The sequence below is a fragment of the Dromaius novaehollandiae genome, chromosome 10, assembly GCF_036370855.1.
Source record: "Dromaius novaehollandiae isolate bDroNov1 chromosome 10, bDroNov1.hap1, whole genome shotgun sequence".
NCBI lineage: Eukaryota > Metazoa > Chordata > Aves > Casuariiformes > Dromaiidae > Dromaius > Dromaius novaehollandiae.
This window is the reverse complement of record NC_088107.1, coordinates 15732647-15748690: the sequence shown is the minus strand read 5'-3', so window position 1 is coordinate 15748690 and position 16044 is coordinate 15732647. Positions and strand designations below refer to the sequence as shown.

General features: G+C 37.1%; 1 protein-coding gene across 4 annotated transcripts; it reads left to right on the top strand.

The window, feature by feature from the left end:
- Positions 1–56: 56 nt before the first annotated feature.
- On the top strand, positions 57–15320 carry DNAAF4 (dynein axonemal assembly factor 4). 4 transcript variants are annotated; one of them, XM_064517400.1, is made up of 10 exons: positions 57–1439; positions 2940–2986; positions 4462–4498; positions 5259–5392; positions 6713–6953; positions 7715–7860; positions 8444–8553; positions 9264–9417; positions 10070–10175; positions 11813–15320. In XM_064517400.1, exons 1-10 carry the CDS (start codon positions 1382–1384, stop codon positions 11920–11922), a joined length of 1143 nt encoding a protein of 380 aa, XP_064373470.1. In that variant the 5' UTR covers positions 57–1381; the 3' UTR covers positions 11923–15320. The 4 variants fall into 4 exon arrangements, with proteins under 4 accessions (XP_064373470.1, XP_064373468.1, XP_064373469.1 ...); XM_064517398.1 differs by having other exon boundaries at positions 4351–4498; XM_064517399.1 differs by lacking the exons at positions 57–1439; positions 2940–2986 and adding an exon at positions 3601–3783.
- Positions 15321–16044: the final 724 nt, after the last annotated feature.

The following is a 16044-nucleotide window of genomic DNA, read 5'->3' as shown; positions in this document are numbered from 1 at the left end:
GATGTAATGCATAGATAAACTTTTCTAATGTTTTGCCTGTGAGGATGCATTTGGATTAGGTGTAATCCAGGGCAAGAAACAGTTTGCGGTCATATTCATCAGAAAAGACACCTCCTACCTCTCTTGGGGATGTCTGCTGTTCTGTAGTGGCATTAATTTAGAGTAACTTTAAAGCAGATTAGAAGAGGTCTCGCAGCCTGAGCCCCACTTCTCTCTCACAGGATGAGAAGAGTTCAGGTATTGTTTGGCTGCATGGATTGTAGAGCTTTCTGTATTTGGAAAGAGATTATGCAAATAATTATTTATTCTAATTTGCAGAATTCATACTAAGCTATTCCTGTTGTTTGTTGAAATGTCAGAACTAACACATAGTGAATCGGTACCTTAACAATAATCTTCAAAAGCAACTAGTATGGGCCCAAGCCACGCACTCAAAACAGTGTACACTGGAATAAAAAGCATCTTAGAATATATTCCTGCTCTTTATAAAAATAGGGATGGATAAGAGAAAGAGGAGAGAATTTAGGATGGGAAAAGGTCATTTATTAAAGATAAGAAAATGTAAACTAATAAAAGGATTTTCTTTCTAAATATTAAAGATTCTGAAGCCATTATAAATGACCCCCCCCAAAGAGATGGGGAGATATATATATGTGTATATATATTTATATATTGACAACCAGAAGGTCCAGAGGAGTATTAGTAAAATAAGATTTGACAGGGATGTAAATTTCCATCCTACAGAGCACAGGAGATGGCAATTTAAGAATAAAGTTTTTGAGGGGGTATTTTATCTTGTTTCTTGCACTTTTGCCTGGTAAGTTATTGTCAAAGGAAAAAAGATCCTGAATGGACCTCTAGTCCGGTATGATAATTCTCATAGGGTTTATTTTGCCAAAGTGTCATAGCAAGAGCTCGGTCACTTTTCCAGGTAAACTGGCAATATCAAATGCATATGAAGTAGGTGGTGTTTGTGCAGGTACGTATCAATACATGATTTACAAAGTTGATCCAAGACCTTGCTCAGTCCCGTTCCTATATGTGGTATGTGAGCCAAATCTGCTACATTAACTTAGAAATTTGGTTGTGACATTTACTGTAAGTCTTCCCCAAGTGAAATACATAATTTTTGCATTGGAGATACAGCTCTTAAGAAAACAGACTTTTCTTACTTACTAGAGCTATTATCTGTAACTCAAGAACAAAATAAAGGTAACCATAATTATGGCCTGTGTTATATATACAGTATGTTCTTTCTGTCAGGAATAACTAATAAGCTGCTTCTGCATAGTACTTTCTCACTGATTAAACTAAAACAACACCTTGACAGCCTAAGCAGAAGACAGCATTGAACAGATCTGAGACTCCTCATTCTCTGTGAATGAACTCTCCAAGACTGAAGGATACATTCTGGATGACTACAGCTACATTCTGGACTGGTAGGGGATTTTGAGTTACTATTACATTATAATTATTCTAGCTAATGCCGCTATTTAACATCCTGATTCAAAAACAAAACAAAAACCTCTTGCATTACTTCATCCAGGAAGAAGAGAAGTAGGATTTTAACTATTGTGTGCAGTTTTAGCCTGTCCAATCTTAATATAGTAGAACTGGAAGGATGCAGAGGTTGGCAAGGAAGATAAAGTTATGTAAAAGAAATCATTAAACTAAGACTCTAGGAAAAAAAGCCATCTCTTAGAGGGGAGAGTGAGGTCTGTAAAATCCTGAATGGCACGGAAAGGATGTTTGGAAGTTCATTGTTTCATCCTTGCCTCAACTTGTGTCAAGTTCATTCTCTCAATACAACAACTAAGAGATTAAATAAAGAGAACACAAGACAGGCTTAAAACAAGAAGAGGCTGGTCTTCACATTAGAGAATGTTTCCTCAGCCTTTAATTTCCCCACCGCCTCCCCTGTTTCTTAGACCGAAATCTGTGTTCTTATGGAGACATCTTGTTTAAGTCTAGGTACAGAACTAGAAAAAAAAAGAAGTCTTATCTTCTTCCACTGAAGTTGAAAGCAAGACTCCTATTTAGTGGTGCAGTCTGCCATTAGTCTGAAGTTCTGTATCATACACGTTAAAAAAATAAAATAATAAAAGGCACTTTGCTTTTCAGTTAAATCTTTTTTCCCTTAAGCTTTTGAATGTTCTTGGAATGAGGAATTCACATCTGAGATTCCAGTCCATGCAAGCAACTGATGATAGTGATCTTGGTGAATGAAGGTGGAGAATAATCAAGAGATCATATCAATTAGGATGCGTTTCTTGCTGTGAAAGTTTTAAACCCCTCTGACATCTATTTATATGTTGCAGCAATGAACAGTGGTAGTTAGCTCTTAGTAACCACTACCAGTTGAACATTGCTTTGGAATATAGCTATTAAAACCTGGAATCTTTGTAAATCTTAAATGATACATCAGGAGTCTTAGCTGATGTGTGCAATGTTAATCTCTCTGGCCACATCAGCAAAAAAAAAAAGGGGAAGATGACTTTTTGGTTCTTTTGGATTTTTTTCAAATAGTCCCAGGTAATTGTATACTTTTGAGGAACTTAAGCATACCTGAATATTTATCCAAATATGTTTGGCTTACCTTTCAACCAACATTCCCCTGAAATGCTTTCTTCTATACCCTAGACTTTATTTTGGCAGGTATATTGTTATTGTTTGTTTGAGAAAGGTTGAGCAGCAATGTGCATATCAGCTCCAGAGTTTATGATAAAGACAACAAAATGGACAAAACTATGTAAGGCAATAGCATGGAGCTGTGAGGATGACCTAATTATTTAGAGGACATCTGGAAGTTTCGGTGTATTGCTAAATCAGTAGTCGGCTTTTAATAGTTTTTACCAGAAATTCTCAAACTAACAGCAGTCTGTCTTTTTATGGAAATGTACTTGGATAATAACAGTTGCATTCCTTCCTACTCTGCTTAGGTGTGAGTGATGAAAACCAGAACAGCATGTGCTGCTTCATGCCTTTGGTAAGTAAATGGACCAGTATCTATAGTAGGATTTTGTCAACGGATCTTGCTTACATAAGCTTACAGCTACCTTTGCATCACCACTGTTATTTTGAGCCCCATGGATGGTTTTTATTTTTTTAAGCCATCTCCTGGACTTTAGAAGTGAAGACTACTTCCCCTGTGCTGTCTCGGATGGCCTCCAGCTTCGGGCGTTCATTCAGAGCCTGCACAGCACTTTTCTCCCTCAAAACTCGGGTAGCCTCGGGACGGGGAGCCATCAGCGAGGTGCCGGCCCTGCGGCGCAGCCCGGCGCGGTAGGCCCTCGGGCGGCTGCGGGGCCGACCCGCCGCTGCAGCGGGCCTGACCGCGCGGCTCTCCCCTTCCCTGCGCGCGTTTCGCTGCCCCCGCTTCCTTCCGCCGCCCGTTTTACTGCTGTAGGGAACCGCGGGGCCCGGCCGGCCTCGCCCCTCCCGCGGGCCTCGCTCGCCCGCCCCGGCGGACCACAACTCCCAGTGTGCACCGCGCCCCGCGCTCTCCTGGGGCCCTATTGGGCGAGGCCCGGGGGACCCGGCCGCCCGGCTTTCAACGGCGCGGCGCTGCGGGGCCCGGAAGCGCTCTCGGAGAGCGGCGGAAGCGCTCCCTCCTCCCCTAGCAACGCGGGCCGAGCGCCCCTAGCAACCGCCGCCGCCGCCATGCCGCTGTGGCTGCGGGACTACAGCTGGCGGCAGACCGACGCGGCCGTGTACCTCTCGCTGCCGCTGCGGGGCGTTCGGGCCACCCCGGCCAACATCTTCTGCACCGACCAGTACCTGAAGGTGGGGCGGCCGCGGTCCGCCTGGCCGCTCGGCCCCCGGCTCGCTCCCCTGCCCTCCCCTGCCCTCCCCTGCCCTGCCCTGGGAACCTCTGCTGCCTCCGTGGGGCTGTGCCTGGGCGTTAGCTCATTGCTCCGCTGGAAAGCACAAGCTCAACATGGCACGACAGCCCCGCCAATTCTATAATCTCTGGCATCGTCTTCTCCCTTGGCGTGCTGCAGGCTGTTAAATACCTATCACACGGGAGATGGTCGCTTTATCACCAGTCTTCTCCTTACAAATACTCTGCTCAGCAGCCTTTTCTCTCATAACTGGTCTGAATTATCCACAGCTGATTAAACTATGAATAATAAATCAAAATTTAAAGTTCACTGCTTCTATTTCCGTTCTGAAGAACAATTTTTTTCTATCTCTTACTTGGTATGATAAAATATATAGCCTCCATACTGCATACTAAGCAAATTACGGTTTTGTTAGTAGCATTTGTTGAAGTTTACTGCATGTACTGAACACTGAATATTTACTTGATATGTAATAAAAACTTTAAGTACACATGTGCTATTTCTATAGGTAAGCGTCCCTCCCTTTTTATTTGAAGCCGTTCTATATGCTCCTATTGATGACACAAATAGCACAGCAAAGATTGGAAATGGAATCATTTTCTTTACTTTGTATAAAAAGGAAATGGCCATGTGGGATTCACTAATGATTGAAAATGGTAAGTTCTCTATTCTGAAAAGTAAGTTATGTATAAAGAACCAAAGCTGTGTCAAAACTCTTTTCCCAAAGAGTTTGGAAATTTGCTGCTTTTCCAATTACATTATTTGATCTAAAAAAGTTCTACCTTTACCTACACAGCTGGCTTTGCTTGTGTCATATCTATAAATTTCAGAAAGTTTCTGAACTCTAATCTGTCACTGAAAAGCATGGTGTTAGTTGAGGATCTTGTATCATACTCCATTTATCCTGAGTTGCCTGCCACCACTTCAAGAAAATTGCAGGTGATATTTGCAGTCTTACCAGTTTCACACTGACCTTCAAAATCTAACTTTTGGGGGGTCACTATTGTGTTCTTTGCTGAAGTGCTAAAAAGAGATCTAAATTACTAGAAAAGCCCATTTTGGGGGGAGGGGAAAAAACTTCTCTGCTGTAACCTTGAAAACAGTAACAAACTGAAATTTCTGCTGCTGGATTTCTGCAAAGTTAAACCCTGTTGTTCATTGTTAAAATTAGAAAGTAGAAGAAAACAGATCTATACAAAACATCTACTGATTCTGGTGAGTATGTTTTGTGTTTAAGTAAATCCTGGTTTTCTTTTTCAGAGGTGGCCTTGATAGAGACTGCTTTGTGGAATTTGAGCCATGCTTTGTTGCCCTTTCTCAGATGAAATAACTTGGCTGTTTTTATGAACGTGGTACATGACAGTAGAACTTCAGACCTAAATTACTGGCTTGTTTTGTTTTGTTTTTTTCTCCCAGCTAACAAGGAGAAACTGCAATGTCTAAGAGAGAATGCTGTTCTAAAAGCCCATGAAAAGGCAAAAGAGGAGGCAGAAGCAAAAAAAGTTACAAAACAGGAACATAAAAAATATGCTTTGGAGGCCACGATGAAGGTAATCTTACAAGGACCTCTAGCAGATGTGTAAATGTAAGCAGCTGCCAGCTGATTTGGCAGATGTTTGATACTCATCTGTACTATGGCAGTGGAGAATCTTTCTTCTTTGTGTTTAAAACGTATTCATGAGAATGATACAAAAAAATACTTGGAGGTTGTTGCTTTTTCATTAGTAATGCTAATGAAAATTTTTGTTGAGAAGCTCAGATTTTTGTCAATTGAAAGGAGAGTACAGTAATTTGGCAGAACTTAAACTACCTGGCCTTTGCAGTAGTGCAGGTGTTTAATCATTTATCGCTGAAAAATATATTGACTTTTAAAAATCCTTCTTTATTCATTGTTATTTGTTACACCAGGCCTGTTATTACTACCTTTTTCGTGTGATGTTTAATTCTTCTGCATTTTATATGTTTTTTAAGACACTTCCTTTTTTTCTCCAGAAAAAAACATATATATATATATATATATATAGTCGTTTCATTTGTGTTTAAAAAAAATTTAGAAGTAAACCACGAGCTTTTAAGATTGCATACGCAGAATTATTTTGACCAAGAATGTAATACAGGTATTGATTTTTGTCAGTAGAAAGGTGGTAGTTATTCTACATATGTAGTAAGACCTTAAAAGAGGGGAAATAACGAATTGTGTGTTAATATGAGGCTATATATTTTACAGGATTGAAAGATCCTGAGCTGGAATGTGGCTAGGCTATTGAAGCAATACTCTTGCTCATAAACAGTACTGTGTGATCTTCCAGTATCACCAGTGAATAGGGCCTCTTAGAAGGTTTTTGCTAGGTCCCTTAGTAAGTAATCATAATAATTTTTGCTGGAACTGTTGCAGGAATCAAAGGCAGGAAGAGCTTTAATATGAAGTATGATAAAGTAGGTAAAGTGGGCAAGTAAGTTTAAAAAAAGAAAAAAAAAAGTATTTCTCGCAGGATAGAGGAGCTATGTGAACAGCGTACTTCGAACTGAAATGAAGAAAGTCCAAAGTGACAGAAAAATCTACCAAAGGTTCTATTGATGGAGGTAGATTTTATCATTCTTTAAAATACAAGTAAAACTTTATTTCTGAATATTTCTAAATCATATCACTAGTAGTGGTGGTAAAATAGTTAAAACATAGCTAATTGAAAATCTTTACTTTCCCATTCACTTTCCCATGTATTTTTCAGCATCTTTAACAACTCTGCCTGTATCATTGCATTAATGATTGTGCTGGGCTTGGCATATGAAACTGGGAAAAAATGGTATCTTTTACTCAGTTCTCTTATTGTTATCAGATGTTACATATCTCAGTTTTATCCTACAAACAGCTAGAAGAAGCAGAAAGAAAAAGAATTGAAGATCTGAAAGAACAGGAGCGGCAAAAGGTCACTAGGGAATTGGAATTATGGAAAAAACAGCAAACAGATATTGAGAGACAAAAGAGATTACAAAGAGAAGAGGAACTACATCAAGAAGTAGAACAATTAAAGGAGAGGAAAAATGAAAAAGTAAACAAATTTAGGATTCCTAATGAAGGAACTTCTAAGACCAGAGTCAAACCTACTAAAGGTTGTATTGTTGGAGTATATTTTATCATTCTTCAAAGCACGATGTAACTTTTTCCTGGATGTTTTTAGTTAATCACTTATCTTTTCTCCACATACCATACTGAACAAATTCTTTTAGTCTGGGGTTATCGTTGTGTCTTTATTTTCTGTCTCTTTGTTGAGCTTTAGCATGTGAGTTCTTAGCTCCCTTTTAAGTCCTTGGAAATACAAGGGCAGGCTTTGTTCCAAGCTTTAGAAAAGTAAGGCAGAAAGTGTTTCTAACAGTGTAATGCAGTCTCTCCGAAGGTGGAGTTCATGTTACAGCCGAACTATCTACTAGTTGCCGCATAAAGAAGTCTCCTTTTGATCTCTCTAGCCCTTACCTTGGTACGCAGAGAGCTGGTTTGGGAAGCTAAACCAACAGAGAAGTGTTCATTTTTGTTTTGTTTGTGTTTTTGTTTTGGTAAGGTTTTAGCTGTTGAACTTGGCGCACCAGGGAATCATACAAGTGCCAGAGATGTTGATGTTACAGGAATTTTAGTTCACTTATGACAGATAATGTAGCCAGTAAATAGGTTGTATATACAGTAAGAACAAACCTTCTAAGAACCTTTCTTTCAAAAGAACAAGTCCAAACTTGTTCTCAAGCAACAGCTTGAGGTTTATTTCTAATGTGCACAATGCTAAATTAGGTATACTTTGGAATTTGATAGAAAAACAGAAAAAAAACCAAAAAAACTTTTGCTTTATTTTTAATTTCTGGTACTCTAATTCTCTTTGCAGGTCCTGGTTCCGATAATATGTTTTCAGAGAATTTAAAGGAAGAACAGTTACCAGCGCCTCGATCCACTGGTACAATTAAAATCAACTTTACATCACGGGTTTTTCCTACAGCTCTACGTGAATCTCGGGTAGCAGAAGAAGAAGTGGTGAGGATTGTTCTCTGTTTTAGTGTGGTGCTTTCACTGTCATCCAAGATGGAAGTTTTGCAATATTTCCATCTTTCAAGGAAGGCAATCTTATTTAAATTATTATTTAAAGAAACGCTTTTCTATCTAAATTATTTTTACCAAGCTTTTGATTGTGCAGAATAATAAACAGCATATTCCTATGTTCTTATTTTTTGGAAAAAAAATTGCAGTATTAGTTGAATTCCATTAGGTACAAGTTTTGCAATTTCTTTATTCTTGTCTTTAAGCTTCTTTAAGTTCTGTCTTTTTAAAAATCAGTTCACAGTTATTTCTTCTGAACTCTACTGGATGAACACAAACAGTCACTTTTGGAAGTTCCAGAACAAACAAGCAAACAAAAATGTATTGGCTATGCAGTAACCTTACTTCACACATAGTAATAAAATATTTGGTGAAACTTGGAGCTTTTCATGTCTCTGTCCAAAAATATGTGTTAAAGAGAATTATTTTGGTAGGAGTGAATGAATAGATGAAAGCAAAATACTTTTTCTGGATTTAAATTTTCCTGCAGAAGTAATACATTCATATTGTATGCTTACAGTGGCTACGTAAGCAAGCAGAAGCTCGAAGAACAATAAATGCTGATTTATCTGAGCTGGAAGATTTAAAAGAAGAGGAAAAGAATCCAGATTGGTTAAAGGACAAAGGAAAGTGAGTTAGACTCCATTTGAAGATGCCTTTAAAATCAGATTTATCAGTTACATAGTGTGTGGCTGTTTTTCCGTTATGAGACTTTTCTATTTATCCTAAACACAGATGGTGAATATCTACATAGGGGAGAATTTATTGATAGTGTGTAGGGTTTTAGGCTGATAGAAAGCCATGAGATCCAACTGGTGAAGCTCATGATGGACAAATTCATTGTAAAGCACACGATGCACATTTTAATATTGAGACAGTTAATTAGTGGAAGATTATACCTAGGTGGATTTCCTTTCCTTTTTTTTTTTTTTTTTTTTTTTTTTTTTTTTTTTATTGAGAGATTAAATGTCTGTTTAAAACAAACTTCAGGAATTTGATACAAATGTTGCTATGTTTAGATAGCTGTGCTATACAAAAGGTTTAGATTAGGCAATCATAGTCAGACATACATAGCTTTAACAGTGGTCCTGTGTCCTCCTTTAACTATTCTTCATTGCTTTTAAGCAATGACACTTTTTTTTTGTCAAGCTGGATATCTGTATGCTATATTGTCAGCATTGAACTTCATCTATGTTGAAAAGGTTATAAATGACCATTTTTTAATGAAAGGCTGCTTAAATTTTAAATTTAAAAATGAATTGTTAACAATAAGTAAATATTCATTTGGTGATGTTGCACCTTGTTTAAAATGCATGTTTCATTTTTTGTTATACACTTAGCAAAATGTTTGCAACAGGAAACTATCTTGCAGCTGTAAATGCATATAACCTTGCAGTCCGGCTAAACAATAAGCTTCCAGTATTGTATCTGAATCGTGCTGCTTGCCACCTTAAACTGAGAAATTTACACAAAGCCATTGAAGATTCCTCTAAGGTATAAGTATATCATATAAGTTTTCAGACTGTCGTCTTATGCATGATTATGATCTATTACAGCAATGGGTAGTTTCTGTTTCAAGCAGATCACTAAATAGATTTTAAATTCAAAATTTTAAATTCAAAATTGAGATAAGCCACGGTGAAAGATTAAAATTTGACATTAAGTGATGAAATTTCAGAACTTTATTATTTTTTTTTAAGAAGGGCTGGATCATCTCTTTTAGCAACTATTATCTGTGGAATGAGAGTAGAGCGATCTCACATGGTACCTGAATAACTTGAAGAAAACTGTCTGAAACTTACTTGAGGCTTGAAACTTTTTTCTCGTAAAAAGTGCTACAACATGTGCACTTTTTAAATACTTTGTTTGTAGCAGGGTAGGTAGTCTCATATTTGAAAACAGAATAAATTAGTTGCTTGTAAATAACACTAACACGGTATGTGCCAGTTTTTAGCCAAGGCAGTGACATTATATTTATAAAATTGCAGCTGCAGGGTGACAGATACAAATTTTGGTGACTAGATTCACAGGCTATATAGTTAAATCTGAGAAGTGCTTTTTAGGCGAGAGTGTGTGTATATAAATGAAAAAAGCCAGAATATAGGAAATCTGACTATACATATTTGGGGCATTTTCATTTGTAAAGGCACTAGAGTTATTGACGCCACCTGTTCCTGACAATGAGAACGCTCGAGTGAAAGCATATGTGAGACGTGGAACAGCATTTTGTCAGCTGGAATTATATGCTGAAGGTAAGATCCTGAATTTGTGAATGCATATGCATTTATTTATGCACTTGTGAACACTTAGGCATGTATCTAGCATTACATATGAAAGTAATTCTCTTAAGCTCAATAAGACTACTCGCACCTTTGTTTTTTCAGGAGGGACCTTAAAGGAGGCCTATACAATCTGTGTCTCTGTTCATTATGAACCTTTATACCACTGATCTTAAATTTTTTATTTTAATTTACTGGCTAATTTCAATCCCACAGGAAAATTTTTTACAAGTTTTAGGAAAATTGAGGAAAATGAGGAAATGGCTTTAGTGAATTGTGTGTCCTGTCTTTGGTCTGTTGGGTAGTTGGTCTTTGTGCGCATAACAGCCAGTGATCAGCCTATTGAACATAACAACTTGGTGATCGAGGAAAAGAGATGGTGGTATTACTGAGCAATGAATGACAGGTCACAGAAAGGTATTTGTGAGAGATGAGTTCTTTACACTGGGGAGCATTCAAATGTACAAGCTGATGTGAAACTACGTTGCACTAGCTTTGCTGTTCATGAAGCAACTTTGTATTGGTTTTGAGATTTGAGTTATATTTATGGTATTAGGAACTATAGAACATATTTACTTAAAAAAATGAAATAGTATTTTTTCCTCTTAAATATTTCTAAAATATTTAGTTGTGAAGAGCTCAGCAGCATATCATTGTGAACCTATTGGTGAAATCTATACTCATGAGCAAAATGTAATCTACATGAACATACCTGAATTAACAGTATACCTACTGAGTTCCCTAGTAGTATCAGTTTGGTTTTGCAAGGCAAAGTTAGAAATGTAAGATGATAACAGAAAAACAAGAATATTCAAAATGTCACTATTGAAATACTAATCTTTTTCTAACTCCTCTCATCTTTTTCTATCTCTGAATCCTTTTGCCATGCCCTTACAGCTTCATTTGCACATGAAAGCCTTATAAAACCAAAAAATATTGAACAAGATTTTATGTAATATTCTTTTCTCTTCTTACATGTTTTCATAAGCTATAGTATTCACAATTCATGTATTTGTTCTTATTTCCATGCACTTTCATTCTGTCTTTAATTTTTTCTGTTTCCTGCAGAATGCTTTTGAATATTCCCTTCATCCATAATTCTCTTATCCTTAATGTATGGTAAATGTCCAGTATGTTTATGCTTTAACTCAGACTGTGACTCTGGTATGGAATCTATTTGACTGGACTGCAGTGCTCATTTCTATATTTATTAACCAAATGGTATACCTTCAACAACTGCAAGATTATCTGTAGGTAGAAGTGTTAGACTATGAAAAGTCTTTAACCCAAAGAAAGCAGTTAGTTGACCACTGTGTGCGTATATATGTGTGAAGAGGCTCTGTTTTCATTTTTCAGTAACTGCAAATGTGTATGTAGTAGAGTGTAATGTTTCCACTAAAATGTTTAAAAATAATATAAATATTTACTTATTTACTGACAAAGTTAAGCATAATGTTGTTCTGATTCCATTGCACCCAATAGCATTATCTAAAATTCAGGAGCAATACTAATTATGCCTATGACTAGGTAGCTGTTATTTCCAAATAGCTGCTGAAGAGGATCACATATTCTTGCTTTGACTGACATTCTTATTAATGTGTCTGTATTAGGTCTCCAGGATTATGAAGCAGCTCTCAAGATTGATCCTAAAAATAAAATCATAGAAAAAGATGCTGAGAAGATTCGACACATAATTCAAGGAACATTGCAAGACTCATAAAAAGGTTTAAAAAAAAAAAAAAAAAAGTAAGAGATTTTGAGGAGAAGGAATTTTGGTTCACACTCTGCCCGGTATGTTGTTAACTAGAGATTTTGCTGTTACACTCACAACAGCTACAAAACTGGCAAAAGATTAGATATATGTGTTACAGTTTTTGGAAAGTATAGTAGTGTAAGAGAGATTCGAATACATCTTATATAGCATTTTGATTCGAACTTGTCATGTATTTACTTTCTAGGAAAGATTGGGTCATCTGAATAATAAAGCATACTTTTTGGACTTAATTTAAAATTACTCATAATTAAACAAAATATTTGTCTGGAAACGTCTACTGAATGTAAACAATAGATTTTCAAACAACTTCAGTAGCTACATATGGTCAACACTGTTAACATCTTTCTTTCTCCACCAAAGCTGAAATGGTTGTGTGGTCATGGATACTAGTGGAAATATCAGTTGTGAAATATGAAATTTCTAAGCTTATTTCATGTAGTACTGACATTTTATATGGATTTGCAATAGGATATATTCCAAAATATATCTGCTTAAAAGCCTCTCAGATTTGGATGTTGCAAAATTTGGTATTATATAAACAGTCTAAATTTTTATGCCTATTGAGCACTCATAATTCCTACAGAAGATTGAAAGCCCTTTTCTCTCTCTTTTAAATTTTATTTTATTTATTTATTTTCTTATATATATATATGCTTTCCTCTTCTTTTAATGTTTGTACTGTTTGGCACATCTGAAACCAAAACATTGTATTGAGATGTTCTAATTCAGACACCCAATTTGGAAAATCTAAGCCTAAGAGGTTAGAAATAGATGTTATGCAGTGCAGAACATTCTCTTTAGCAGTAAGTAATGTACATTAAATATTTACAGTCTATCTTGAAAGATTTTATTGGGCTGACCAAACAAGTTTTGGAAAAACTGCAAATCTGTAGTGTTCTATTGCAGTGTAATGGTAAGTTAATACTGAGGTAATTGTCCTATCAATGAATATGATACGACTTACTTTTTTCCATCCTAGTACAATTAGTAATCTTACCATGTAGCTATTCTAAATCTAAAACATTGGTAACTATATAAGAATATATGTATTTCCCGAGCTAGTCTTTTAATCTGTACTCTGTTGACATTGACTGGTATCTTAGGAAAGCTGATGCAATTAAAGGTTTTGAAAAAGGAGCACCCTGGTCAGGTTACAAGTGTTGTAAAACAACATGAAGCGTGAGAGCACATTTTGAAGTTGTGCACCTGTTATTTTGGCTAGTGAAAGAATGTAAGATAGAATGGTATTGTTTATACATATGTTACTATTTTTATTTATTTATGACAACTTAAAACACTGGGCTTGAAGCAGTTCTGTTACATTACAGGTTTCATCCAAATCGTGAGTATTTCAAATATGTTCAATAGCAGTTTTTGTGGACTTCTGAATTTTCCACTTCAGCTTGTTTCCTGAATACCATTTATGACTCTCAGGTTTCTGTTTAGAAAAAAAAATATTAATTATGCAGACTTATGTTACCGTCTGCAATTTTTATACTTTTGGTACAGTTTTCTGCAGATACCTACTGCATTGCAATGGAAGGAGGTGAGAATACATCATTTGTGACAGCTGGAAGGGGAGCAATGCAGGAGCTTTTTAGTGCCTCAGTTGAGTGTAATGTTATACTTACCAAATATGGCTATGTTCTTACATACAACTACTGAGGGGAAGTGGAGATAAGAGAATGCAAAGAAGCAGAAGCTGCTTATAGGTTCCTGATTCTCTGTTTTGGTTCCAGAGCCTGTTAGAACAATCTGTATATATCTGTATTGGCTATTTATAGTGTAGCAATTGGTTATGGCCCCTAAAGACTATTTTGGATGTAGACAGGCACCATTTTCTACAGCCACTTTCTTTCCTTGGCCTATGCTTTAGGAAGAAAAGCAAACTGGAATTGGTTAGAATGACTCCACACTTCATGGGCACCCTCTTCTTCAAGGAGAACTTTTAGCTGGGGGTTGTGTGAATGATTCCTGTTTGCCTTACACCACCATTCAGTGTAAAGTGAGTGGAACAGGAGGGAAAATCTGCCCGACAGTATTATAATACTTTTAAAGCTTTAATACAGTGCTGGATATAATGGAGTTTGATAGTTAATTTTCAGCTGTTAATTTGGAATTGGCAGCTATGAAATAGGAAGTGTCCTCTTTTAAGGATAGAGAAGCAAATGTGTTTGCTGGGATGAGTAATGCCTACCTATCCCATCTGATTGTATTGGGAGCAAATGGTTATTAAGCTTCTGACTTCAGTTGATGGTGTGTATAGCAACATCATGCATATGACTCTGATATGATATTTGTGTCTTGCTATATAGAAACATGGAGACTGGCATAGTTTTTTAAACCAGAAAATACTTTAATTAAACAAGTAAGCCTTCAAGTCAATTTATCTGGCACTTAACACTTCCTATAAATTAGTTATACATTTATCATTCCAGTTTCAGGAGTTTTATTTTTATGGATTTAGGTCTGATTCAGACAAGTGTATTATCAAACAGACTACATCCTGCTTGATACATTGTACTTGGCCCAACAAAACCAAACTAAATCATGTATTGACAGGTTAGTCCCAGAATGACCGAAATAACAAGTTCAAATTTGTTTTCCTAAGGTTAAGTGCCTAGTCTTTAAATAAACACAGGAAAACAACAGATGCATTTTTACAGAGTGTGCTGCAAATTTGGGTAGTCATATACCCTACTTCTGTCAAGAGCAGTGTTTAAATAGCTATTTCTAAATGACCCACAGGTGAGTAAGTGTGTTGAAAATGTCCGATCCTTTGGATGGTAAGTACAAGGTACCATCTGTGAGGTAGGTGGTATAGCACCATACTCACTTGAAGTTGTTTTAAACAATAAAATCTGAGGCTTTGTCAAAAAACTATTGGTTGTGAGTGTTTTGGGGTCCAACATACAGGAAAACACAGGATTTCGAGGATTTTTGCAGACAGGCAGATGAGGAGGTTGTTTTATCTCTGTGTTGGAACTTGATGGTGGTTTCTCAGCAGAAGTCATCTTCTTTTCCTAGTGAAGAGATGGATTCAGTCAGGCTTTCAAATGATGGTAAAACACTTCAAATTTGCTAAATGTTTGTGGTCGGACAAACTGTTGCTCAAGATGTATATTGAAATACCTGCAGAGTGGAGAGTCAGGAACTGTAACACTGCTAACTTTTGCCCTTATTTAGTAAGCAGTGGACAGTGATAAATGGACTAATGATGACTCTGAAATATGGTAACAAAAGTGGATTTGCATTTTCTGCTTTAGTGATAATCTTGAGTGTAAAAATGTAATAATTTTGGTATAAATAATTAGTAAGCATAATAAAAATATGGCTAAGAAAAAGATGTAGTAAGGGTGGCTTGTGGGTGGTTTTATTTTGTTTGAACATTTTCTAATACATAGCAATATGTATGCTAAAAAACCACCCTAAACAAACCTTCAAATTACAGCCTTTCCTAGCTTGTGTTCACATATGTGCATTTTTTTTTCCGCCTGTAGGGAAAGCATCAACATGACAGATAATTCTTACTCTGTTAATGGAAAGTGCTCTAATGTTATATTGATGAGCATATAGTAAGACTGCACTGAATAAGGTGCCTCAGTTTTGCTGAGCAAGCCAGTCTAAACCTGCTGCTCTTCTAGGTGTGCAAGGAATTTTTTTCCCCTTGTTTCTCAATCATGTAAAAGATAAAGAAAACATTTAAAGGGTCTGTCTAGGTAAAACTCTTGAGCAAACACCCCCCCCCCCAATGGCCCCAAACCCCCCAAAACTTGACTATTCCATTATTTGTTTTATTAATAAGGCCTGTTTTTTTCCTCTTTATTTTTATGTTTTTGAATCAATACCGGACCCGTGGTGGGGCCTATAGCCCGGTGGGGGCCGTGCCCGGGTGTTTGTTCCGTGGGGGGAACCGCTGCGGCTCGCCGCTCCCCGGCTCCGCCGGGCCCGCAGCAGCTGCCTCTGCCTGACTCGCGCTGCCCGCCCGGCCGCTGCCTCTCCGGCCTTAGGAAACCTTCCGAAATAGTTAATTCGCGGCTCCTCCGGGCCTTTTCCCACCTGCCCGGG

Bases quoted from the DNA above. Each gene is read 5' to 3' on its own strand.
- DNAAF4 (XM_064517397.1), top strand. From the start codon at position 3,661: ATGCCGCTGTGGCTGCGGGACTACAGCTGGCGGCAGACCGACGCGGCC. The intron at 6,954-7,714 runs GTTGTATTGTTG...TTCTCTTTGCAG, and splicing joins CAGAGTCAAACCTACTAAAG to GTCCTGGTTCCGATAATATG. The intron at 7,861-8,443 runs GTGAGGATTGTT...GTATGCTTACAG, and splicing joins GGGTAGCAGAAGAAGAAGTG to TGGCTACGTAAGCAAGCAGA.